Source organism: Apis laboriosa, unplaced genomic scaffold, assembly GCF_014066325.1.
Source record: "Apis laboriosa isolate Shangri-la unplaced genomic scaffold, ASM1406632v1 scaffold69_cov144, whole genome shotgun sequence".
Lineage (NCBI taxonomy): Eukaryota > Metazoa > Arthropoda > Insecta > Hymenoptera > Apidae > Apis > Apis laboriosa.
The window spans coordinates 1,195,041-1,208,166 of record NW_025224165.1 but is presented as its reverse complement, the minus strand read 5'-3'; the positions used below and the strand labels follow the sequence as shown (position 1 = coordinate 1,208,166).

General features: G+C 22.5%; 1 protein-coding gene across 1 annotated transcript in view; it reads right to left on the bottom strand.

Annotated features, from left to right (window-relative positions):
* The window catches only part of LOC122719046 (insulin gene enhancer protein ISL-1), a 60,456-nt gene extending 47,591 nt beyond the window's left edge, over positions 1-12,865 (bottom strand). Inside the window, exon 1 of the mRNA XM_043944571.1 lies at positions 11,326-12,865. Coding sequence (XP_043800506.1) covers positions 11,326-11,464 — 139 coding nt within the window. The 5' untranslated portion in view covers positions 11,465-12,865. The remainder of the gene's footprint in view (positions 1-11,325) is intronic.
* Positions 12,866-13,126: the final 261 nt, after the last annotated feature.

The window sequence follows — 13,126 nt, the reverse complement described above, 5'->3', positions numbered from 1 at the left end:
ATTATTAAAATATTATTATTTATAATAATATATATACATATTATTTGTGACGCCAATTAATAGTAAATATTCTTCATAAAAAAAGGAGTACAATATTATTTATATTATAAGCTATAACAATAAAATATATATCCTATTCGATGTTGACCGATAATAGATATGTTATATATGTTACAAAATATATGCAATTCTTTAAAATACTAAAATACAACATGATGTTCATATCGAACACAAGATAATACACTATTTATACCAAATGCTACGTAATGACATAGGTATTGTTGCGTAGTATACTATCGATACTATGCGCTATATCGATATATTATGTACATATATACATATATTCATATCAAAGATAATATACTTATAATATAATATTTGACATTCTACAATATTGCACGAATCACTATGATATGTATGGTCTTTATTTTCTAGTTTTCTTTGTTCATAATAAATCGTAATTTAATTTGTTACAAAAATATAATTTATTTCATTTTTTCAATTACCAGTTGCAATTTATATTATACTTGATACACATCGAGTTGATACATAGCATTGGAGATAGGCAGAGAAACAGATATTCTATTTCAATATTTAAAGCTAATGTCAGGTAAAGTTATACGCATTGGTGAACAGCAGAAGTAAAGATATTTAGTAATAGGTAGAGATAGACATATATATAGGAATAAAGAGAAAGAGAGATGAATCTCACTATTAATGTCGTAATCGTTTTCAATGCAATGAAATGCTAATCTCACGTAACTTTCAAGGTCTTATCATGTAAATGTATTAGTCGTTAATTAAAATTAATACAAATATATTTTATCTGATGGTAAATGAGAAAAAATGCTTTCTATTTTTCATCATTGATGAAATTTCATGATAAATTCATGAAATAGAATAATTGAATGAAATAACGAAATATTATTTTTATATATTATTTTTTTATATATTATTTTTATATATTATATATATAAAATAAGTACATAAATTAAGTAAAAAATAGAACATTATAAAAATTGATATAAACAAATAAATTTCTATAAATACATAGAATTTGAAAATGTTTATATTTTTTTAACATCTTAAAATATGATGATTTTTTTCGAAACATATTTATATATATAATAATCCAAATTTTTATATCTTATTTTATAATTTTACATAATTCTTTAGACTGTTTAATAATTATTAATTTATCATCGAATTTTTTCGAATATCTTTTTCATGAATCCATTACATACAAGAAGTTATGTCTACATATATTGAACAGCTGTTGTTCTTTATTTCTTTGACATTCTACAATAAACGTTTCAAGATTTCAACTCGGAATTTTAATAGTCACTTTGTAATTTTCCCAATCAAAAAATATCTTGAAGGATTTATATCGAAGGAAAAGTCATGTAAAGACCAGTTGCTTTTCAGCATTTCGAAAATTGTCGGTAGGAGAATTGGTCGAGGTGACAGACTGAATTCGCTTGAGTTTATTTCTGATTGCATCCGTGCCGACCGATTCGGCGACCGGCTATTCGGTAGTTAAGTAGAAACAAATGAAGTGAATTCAAGGAATTCGAACTAAGACCACGGTTTTCAGGACTGCTCTAAATAGTTATTCGAAATCACCCGATTTCTTTCTCTAATTCTGATTTGATCGATCGGTTGAAATAATAAATAAAAGTAATCAAAAGTAATTATGTATATCTATTAATTATCAAAAATAAATATTAATTAATAAATAAACAAATAATAAATAATCACTCAATTAAAAATACTACACTATAAATATTAATATTATAATTTTTTTCATTATTAAATTAAAATATTTTCTAAATTGATTTCATGATATATGATTATAGATAAATTATAAATAATTGATTATAAATAAATTAATAATTTCTTTTGTATTAAAAAATATATGATTTAATTAAGAAAATTCAAAATAATTTTTATAAAATCTTAATAAAAAAAAACAATAAAAAGATAATATGTCTTGATATCAGATTTTTGTTTAAAATATTTTTCCTTAAGAAATAATCGCTTTTACATATATAAGATATTCACTTAGTTGCTATTAGTTGCTAGCGTTTCTTTCGCGAATAATATTTTAAAAAAAAAATGGCAGAGGAAAAACTTTTATTATTTATTATATATTATACCTAATGCAATTATTAAAACAAAACTTTAAATTTTCAATAGTAAATCAAAGTAGTGAATTGTAAAATATCGATGTTATAATTTTTTTTTAAATTAATATCTATCTATTTTATGATAATGACTGTTAAAAATAAAGATGAATTCAATGATATTATTAAATGATAAAATTTAATAGATAAAAAAAGGCAACTAATAGTTTACAAAAATTTGTGAAACAAAATTTTTTTTGCATTTGCCACATTGACTTTATAGAAGATATCTTAATAAACGACATTATTAGTTCCAATATTTCAAATAGTGTTGATTATTAAAATCGATCAAAATATCAGCATTATATGTTTTTCTTTGTAAAACTAATAACTTAAAAAATTATATTTATAACAAAAATTTTTATATAACAACGTTAATATCGATATAGAAAGAAAATCAAACATTTGAGTTATACATGGAAATGTAAAAAAATAAATCTAATTATTCAAAAATTTAAAAACTTTTGAACTAACTAGAAGTGAGGAATATGAAATAGTCCTTCTAATTTTTGGGAACATTAAAATAAAACATTAAAATAAAATAATTAAGTGATTTAAACAAATAATTTTGGAAATTTCATGAAAAAAGCGATAATAAATACTATAAATCTTTTACAAGAAACTTATAAATTTTTTATTTTTTTTAAATTAAAATAAATGATAGATAATATGAGATAGTATAATCTTGAAAAGGAATATGAAATTATGTAAAAATATTAATAATATATATATAATTATATATAAATATATATATAACTATAATATAAATATTAATAGTTTATGATATAAAAGTTTTAAATTACACAATTACAATTTATTTTATTATTTTTAAATGATAAAATATGCAAATTTCAAATGAACACAATAGAACTATAATATAACTGTGATAATTATTAATTAGTTAGTATCTTTTTTTTTAGATTTTTTTTTCTTTTCTTCAGTTTTTTTGTTGACATCTGATCAAATAATTGATTTTATTATTTATTAATAAATTCATATTGCTACTAACTTGCTATTTTAGCTTCTTGCCATTAAAATCATAATTAAAAATATATTTCAAATTACCATTAATATTCTAAAATTAAAATAAACTACGATTATCATACAATACCATGATTGGTTCTTTGAGAATTCTAAAATAAGCCAGAATAAATTCCATCGAAATATGCATATGCAAAACCTTCCTGTTGCAGCGGAAACAAAAAACGTCCATTAAATAAAAATATTAATGAACAGCAATGACTTCTGTAAAAATTTTTACAATATTTAATTTAATTAAGTTCTAATCTTTACTAAAATCTTTGTTTCGTTAGTATATTATAGTATAAAACATAAACTTACTATTTTATATTGCTATTTCATATTCTCAACTTCTGTTCTATTCTGAATCTCGATTATAGCAAATATAATTTAAGTAATTTAAGTAAATCATATTAAATTCTTTATATGATCAAATCTCGATACATTTTCTCTATTTTACTTATAATTTATTTATTATACATATTTTATCATCAGTTACTTTTGACTGTTGATGTTATGATCATTCTTAACTATTCTTTCTAATATAAATTATAAATTTTCATTAATAAAATGCACCAAAATGATGAGTTTAGAAAAATCAGAATAATAAAAAAAAAATAATTTAAGAAAAAAACATATATTTGAATATATATTTATCCCAAAGTATTTAGTTATAATAATAGACTATTTTAAAATATATATATATTTACGAATATATCTATGTATTTATATATATAATAATAATATAATAATATATGTATTTATATATATTCTTATAGAACCTAATGATGTATTTGTCAAATTCAAAGATTAGAAATGTCAGAAACATCAATGAGAAAAATAACTAAAATATATTTTCACAATATATAAAAATTTTAACAATGGAATACAATTAGATTTACGTTTATTAATATTATATTTAACAATATATATTTAACTGTACATTTAAATAATCTTTAATTTACATTAATTTTTTTTTATTTCATATTCCATAAAAATGAGTAAAAGAATTATATTTTTTAATATTTTTCTTGATTAAAATCTTGGTTTAATCATGAAATAAAGTTTTAAGAAAAAAAAATCACAGTAATATTATCAAAATTCAGAAAAATTAAATAAGAATCAAAATAATTTAGAGTATCGAAAAATAATTTTCTATTTTATATTGCATATTCATAAAATATACATGTTATATTAATTATATTAATTATAATTTTCTATCTATAAAAAATTTCAATCTACATAAATTCAGACAAAAGATGTAGAAAATTTAAAGAGTTTTAGAGATTAAAACACGAATATATATATACAAAAATTGGAATTTATCTTTTAAATTAATAAACAACATAATGCTGTGAAGATGAAATAATGATAAAAATTAAATATATACTTTTATGTATATATTTCTATTTTTGTCTTTTCTTATCTAGTACAAAGTTAAATTTTTTATAAATTTTTTGAAAAAGAATATCAACCCATATTTTTGCATACCAATTCTCGTGATTGATTTAAATATTCTAGTTTGTTTAATCATCTATAGAAGATCCATCTACATATAGAATTTGTGATTCTGACTATAATATTTTTTGAATTACTAAATATATTATCTTTATTTTTGATCTATCTCTCTATTCTGCATCTTATATTCTTAGCAAGCACTTTTACAATTATAATTACAATTACAATTATCAAGTTTTTAATTTTTTAAATTTAATTAAGTTTATATTAATTTTTGTTAAGTATAAATGGCGAGAAGAAATTGCAATAGAACTTTGTACCATTGCCTTATTCATAACCATTGTAATATTGCAATAGTATAATAATTATGCAAATAGTTGAATAAGTTGAGTGTTCCGCTGGAGTAATTACGATCGACATACGAGATCCATAATCGTTGATGAAACACGGGAAATACATGTTAAACAAGCCGGTGTAACTTGATATAACGTTGAAACGATAGAAAGTTATCGTGGAATCGTTGTTTGCTACTAAATATTCTGCGGCCATGAGATCGTGTTAGCCAATTATCTGATCCGAGGATGCACACATCGGATTGACTTTTATCACTGAACGCTCACTGAGACTTTTCAATTCATTTAAGGCTATAATTATCCAGTTTTTCTAATATTATAATAAATTATGAGAATTAAAATAATATCTAGATATGTATATGATTTTAAAAATTGGCACATTTTTTAACACAATAATTTTTTTAAAATTGAATTTAATTTAAATTGTTTTGAAAAGTTAAAGGAATTAACTTAATAAATGACGTACAAAAAATATCTTGAACAATTTGTAATTTGTTGGAATTATGAAGAAAATAGTATACCTTACTTTTTATAATATTTACAAAATTTAAAAAATATATTTTGTAGATTTATGTCAATTATATATCTACATGTTAAAAATTTCGAAATCAATTAACGAATTACAAATAGTGAAAATCACTTTTGTTGATGATTTTTAGATTTAAAAATCTAAAAATTTTTTATATTTTTCGATGTCTATTGCTTGTTTCTACATTAATCGATTTCAATTAAATTTATAACATGTACAATTGACATAAATTTTTAGAATATATTTTTTTAATTTTTATTACAAATTCAAATAAAAAATTTGTAAAATTTGAAAAAATGATCTTTAATGACTTTCTTCCGACAAAATGCAATTTTTTCAAGATTTTTTTCACACATCATAAAGTAATCTTTTTAACTTTTAAAAATAATTGAACATATTAAAAAATTTAAAAAAAATTATCGTATTTTAAAGAGTGCGTTAATATTTTTTAGAATTATTGTATTTATTAATTTTATGATTAAATATTTTAATAAAATTATAATCTACATTAAATACTAATAATTTAATGTAGATAAATTAATAACAAAAAATGAAAAAAAAACAAGTTTTTATACACAAGATGATTTTTTAAATATAATTTCTATATAATATTCAAATTTAATTTTTATATAAAGAAATAATTAATAATCAAATAATATTTATTTTTTATTATTGTAAATTTTTATGTTCAAAATTTATCCAATCTTATGTTCTCAATGTTCATATATTTGCGATATTTATTAATCGCAATTCAAATAATACTTATATTTTAAATCTTAGGAAAATAAAAAAGTATAAAATTCTTTCCAAGATTTAAATCTAGGAGATTCTTTTTATACAATAAATAAAATTTTCGAAGAATGTAATAATCATTTGAATTGAAGAAAACATGATTGCAGGAAAATCTCGAACCAAATGTATTCCACTAGAACGTGCGTATAATAGAGGTTCTATTGTGACAAAATTAGCAATCGGAACTCTTTGTGTAAAAATATTTCTTCAAGTAACGAATTTTCCATTATTTTTAACTATTATCCATTCCCTCACATTAAGATAAAAATGGTGAAATAATCAGATTTCAATTCTTCGCTTCAATATCACTTTTCATTATTAAAAATTACAATGTATGAAATTTATGGTTTTACTTATCTAAAAAATTTGCAAATATGATTGTATTATTTATGAAAATCTCTTGATACCTATCTATTTTATTTCATGTGTCCAATAAATTGTTTTTGACAAACGCATAAGGCTATTATGTGGACATGACAGCCACATAAAATCGTAGAAAACGATGGGTAAACAAATTTGCATCGGTACATATTTTATACCTACAGCAACGTGGAAAACTGGTAATCGGATTGAATGATACCTGGCTGGGATTCGCGTTGAAATTTCCGGAAATATTCTAATTGATGTGGATTCCCATTGATCCAATATCATGATATTATACACCGATACCGGATTGTCATTCAACAACAATAGATACTGATAAAATGAATTGTCCAAAATAATTCTGTCCTCAGATCTGACACGTCATATTTTCATCAAAATTGAGATAAGACTTACGTGCAATTATTCACAAATATATCATATTGAAATTATAAAATAGTTTCACCTATTCTAAAATAAGAAAAATATGACATAAAATAAATCAGATTTTGCTATTTGATCACAAAATTTTTCTATAATTTTAATAATTTTCCGTTTTTATTGAAAAATAATTTTTATTTGCTTATTTACATTAACTTATTTGTTATTAAGCAATGTGATTCATATTTAAAAAAATGTTTGTTATCTGTGATTAATTAATTTTTATTTCTATCTTACATTTTTGTCTGTTTTTCTTTGTGGAATATATAAATAGAATACGTATATAAAATGAGATAAAGAATATCTGTAGAATAAAAAAAAATGATTATTTTCTATTCATTAAATAATACACATCGAAATTATTTTAATGAAATTTCTTTATATTTTATGAAACAGACAATTATTGTAAAAGTATTAAGTGAGCAATATATGAATATAGAAAGACTAAATAACTGATACTACAACTATACAAATGTCAATCTCAATTTATGAATAACAATTAAGATATATGAATTAAATATTTATAATAAAATGTTTAAAATTTTTAACGAATTTATTATTTATTATTTTTTATTAACAGTTGGATATCAGAGTCACAATATTGCAATAAAATATCTAGAATTTTTACATGATTAATTATTTTTTATTCGTATCAAATATAAATTTCTCGTATTTGTTTCTTAGACAATTACAAAAAGTATCGAATGTATGTCTTGCAAGGCAACCACTGACAGTGCTATTTAAAGTCCAATCACCGACAAGACGAACTTCTAGTGTTTCTACCGAATACTGAAGCATTCCTTGAATCAGTACCTACTTTCCAAAAATCGTTCAGAATTCTTTTGAAAGCGAGCAAGCTAAAAATTGGTATCTCCAATAAAATATAAATAAAAAATAACTTAGACATATCACGCTATCAATTAAACTTTAATTTATCAATAACTTATAATTTACCAACAAACTTGTCAATAGTTATCAACGCAAAAAAAAATCATATTTTAAAATCATTGTTTAGTTTGTTTAGTTCCATGAAAAATCATAAAAACGAAAAGCATATCGAAATCGATAAAAATTTAATTGATTTCAAATGAATATTGCATAAAATTCTAGCACAATGATGAAGTTTTCACCTGACGCGATGGCCATTCATGTATTTCATTGCATTTCATTCGATCTAGTTGAATTTTCAGTTTTTTTTCTATAATTTATGTATACTATTAAAATGAAAACGAATCAAAACTATTGCGTTTTGTATAGTAATTTTTGAAAAATATATATATATTAAGGTAAAAAGAAATGGAAATAACATTTTGTGATTTGTAATCTAAAAGTGTTAATAACTTAATAAAGAAGAAGAAATTAAGATTAATTGAACAATATGGACTTTCCTTAGAGTGAAAAATATACAGTTGAAATGTGCATTATATATGCAACATACATATAAAGTTGCGTGATATATATCACCAATAAAGTAAATTTATTTTTTTTAAATACGATTTTACAAAAAAATATTTGTATATGTAATTATAAATTTTATTATATATAAATATTTATATGTCTTTTTTTCCAATCATTTTTTTTTTATTATATTCTACATTTTATTTTTAAAATTATCAAATTCATATAATCGTACAAAAAATAGCAAAAGATAAGAATATGAGATATCTTTTTTTATTGTTTTTGCATAAAATTTTACATGAAAAGTGAAAAAATGAATATAAATATTATAAATTTTAAGAAAATTGTGAATCTTTAATTTTACTAAAATAAAGACAAAATAATAGTAAATACAAGTAAAAATTTGTATTTATAATTGAGATGATGATTTCCGATAAATAATTAATAGATAAGTTATGAAATTACATTAGTTTTAATAATACAACAATTTTAAATATAACGATGCAATCACAATTTCCTTTGTCTTTTTTTCTTTCTTTTTTTTTTTTTTTTACTAGTCACATATGTAAATTTCAATAATGCATTTTTAAATATGATGGATATAATGAAATCACAAGTTTTAATTTTTCATGTTTTTTTTTTTCTTTCTTTGAATTCATTCTTACCATTTGAATACATTTTATTATTTACGAATATTAAATATTATTATCAACTCGCAATATTTTTACTTCTTATCATTACTGCCATTAAAACACAGTAAAATTTTTTTTTAAATCGTTATTAATATTCAGAAATAATACTGTACTTAACACTGAATAAATGGAATATTTATGTCATATTTAAGTATTTTCATATTTTATAGAAACTAAATGAATAATAGTAGTTGTTAACTTTTATTAAACGTGTTTTTTTGACTATATTATTTTTATAGTAAATTTAAGTTAGAAATTATATTGATAGAATAATTGAGATGTATAAAATCTAATTTTTTGGAAAATATAGATTTTAAAATTATGTGTACATGCGTGTGTGCGTGCATGTGCGTGTGCGTGTGTGTATGTATGTGTGTGTATGTGCGCGCGCGCGTGTGTGTGTAGGTAAAGCAGAAGATTAATATTTCTTTTAAATAGTCAGTAAAAAGATATTGTATGACATAAATTTGACATGAATCTATACAGTTATCGAAGCATTTTGTAATTGATCACAGTTCTATGAAGATATTCTCTTATATCAGAGCATGAAAAATTCGAAATGTAAAAATTTTTAGTGATAGCATAATAATTATTTTTTTTTAATTTGACTATTGAGAAATCATCAAGATGAGTAAAGCATGACATTCTATAGTTCTTATACTGTATTTTAACTTTTAAACTCTTTATTTCAAACATAAATATTAAATTATATTTTTTTAAAATATTTAATGTATATAATGTATATAAAACAAAATGAAACATTAATGTAGAATAAATATGTAAGAAAAAATGAAAATTTTTTCTTCTAATACATTTTTTCTTAAAATTATTAGATCGAATAATAATATGTGTGAAGATTATACCAATACGAAAAAGGAAGATAATTTATACATTTATTAGAAAGTTGTTTACCTATTATTATTTTAATATTTTTTATTACATTTTTAATTATATATTTATAGCTATTTTATATAAATTAATAATTTTTAATTTAAAAAATATTTTGGAATTTTAAATAATTTTGTCAAATTTTAAACAATTTTTAATCTATTTATAAATATATTATATGATTCAATATTTTTACAGTTATTTTGAAAGTTAACATATAAAAGTATAATACAAATAGTACAATACAAGTACAATATATATTAAAATTAAAACAATTGCATCAATTACATAATTATATTATAAAGAATTTAAACTTTCCAAATTAAAATATCTATTTATTTTCTAATTTTATTAATGTTTTGATAAAACAAAAAATAACATGATATTTAACTTTAATCTTATTATCACCTTATCATTATAAAACTAAATGATAAATTATAATAATAAATAAATAAAAAAAATATTAATAAATAATATTAAATATCCATTCTTGTTTTTAGAATGAATAGAAAGGATTATTATCATATTTATGAATGATGATATTTATGAAATGATTTAATAGACTAATTTACTCTAACTATTAAAACTATAGAATTATTCCAATAGAAACATACAATAAATTTTAATACATACATATACCTATTAGAATCTATATTATAATTAAACATGTAATTTTTAATCAATCACAAAAAATAAATTTTCAAATAAAATTTTTAATAAAATTAATAAATTTTCTTTAGATTTTATTAAATTTTCTTAATTCTCTATTAAATAATTTAACGCAAAAATTAAAATATTGTTTATATAAATTATTTATATGTATATTTTTTCATAAATTATTGTTTATTCATGCGTATAAATTCATGATGTATAAATTCATTAAACAAAATTGTTCAACGAACATTTTTTCAAATAGCATTTTCAATTAGAAAAATGGTAAACTTACTTATCGTTAAAAATAGCTACATAATAATTTTATATTTTATCACTTTTACAGGAAATATTTTTATCAAATTACATATATATATATAAATACATTTTAAGTAAGAATTTCTAAACATATTAAATAAATGAAATTTTTATTAATTAAGAATTAAAATTTTCATTATTTAAAATAAATTTATTCAATAATTAAATGGCACGAATATTTGCAAGAATCAAAAAAATAATAGAAATACATATATAAATACATATATTGATGGTATACGTACTTTGAGAAGTAAGGTCACCGGGTTCATCTTGTATATTAACGGGTGAGATTTTCACTGACCTTGGAGGACCCTGAAGGCTGAGAGGCCCGGGCCCTCCGGTAGCGGCCATCCTTTGCATCGCTGCACCCCCGATTTCCATCGCTCTTCCTGCCCTGCGCACCTCTCTCGACGATTTTCGAGCAATCTTGAAGCCTTACTGCCAAGTACGACCGTCGGCCGTACTTACTTTTTTATACAGAATTTCACTAAAGACTCGAGATCTCGACGCTTGAACCAACACTTCGACGGTTTTTTTTGGTTTCTTTTCTTTTTTTAAAGAAGTCACTCGAGTCACAAAATAAAATAAAAATCACTGTTTACAGTTTTAAGATGATGGATTTGCCTGTTGAATAATATGCAATTTACGAAAAACTATACATATGTATATATATATATTATTTTTTGGACCGATTGAATTGATTGATTTCAATTATTATAAATATTGAATTAACCCAATAGATTAATTTTATTTCCGAATAATTTTGTTAAATTTTTTTCGTTACTTTTTATATCAAATTATTGTTACATTGAAAGAATATACACTTTTGGTCCCTTTTCACCGATCAAGCGTTAGTTCATAATTGCACATATCTTCCTTAATAAATATTCGCAATTTCATATTCTACAACTTGCACTCATCTATTGGCTATTATTGAAAACCACTATTTGTAAATTCAATTCAATCAATAAAATAATTTGCATTATTTGCTAATGTATTGTTCGTTGCATGAATTCCATTTCAGCTCATCACGAAATTTTAATTTTTCACATTATTCGTTCACACTCGAATCGAGAAATTTGCACGATTTGAAAAAGTTATATATTTTCAACGATAGTTTTACGCCATTTTGCGGTTTTTCGAACCAGCGATTCGTTGATTTTTGCGCACGGTTCTCTCAAAAATAATCGAAAATCACTATTATTATTATTGGCACAAATTATTTCTTCCACAATTTCTCCAAACATTTGTTAAATTAATTTAACGACAATCTCGATGCTCAACTTTTTATTTCGTCAATCTAGTTAATTGAATTCCTTTGGATCATTTATGCAAATATCTTCACGATATAATATTCAACATGTAATTTCGATTCAAAAGAATTTCAGTGAACTTTCTATCGCATTCTTCCAGTACATCATATTCATCTCAAATCTGAGACAATTGAAAATTTTTTATTTCGTTAAACTCATCCCAAGGGTGTAAGAAACGTTCCTCGTGAATTTATTTTTCCAATTTTTTCTTTCAGAGAAATGAAACCAATGGACAGGGTATCCGATCAACAAGAATCATGACTCGGGTCCCCAGATTTGTGGACGCGTAGCATCCATCAACAGTAAATATCATCGAAAGTGGCACGTGTGCGCGATTATTTCCTTATCACTCGTGACAGTGTCGATTGTGATGGTATCGATTGTGACAACAAGTCAAAAAAAAAATTGTACGCGGAAAAGGGGATAGAAAGGGGAGAGGGAGAGGGCCCAAGAAAGAAAGGGAAGAAAAAGAGAGAAAAAAGAGAGAAAGAGAGGACACGTTACACGACACAACACCAACGAGACTAACGGCGCGGGGCCCTGGGAGGCACTGACTGCCGGTTAAGTTCCTATAGAACCCAACCTAACCACCCGATACCCCCACCTTCGAAGTCGACCTTTCCGACCCCACTTCAATGCCGGTCCCACCACCCGACGCCGCTCCTCCACGTCCTATCCGGTAACGAGAATTCGTGCCTCGATTCCACGCCGACGTCGAGCTATTCGTTCT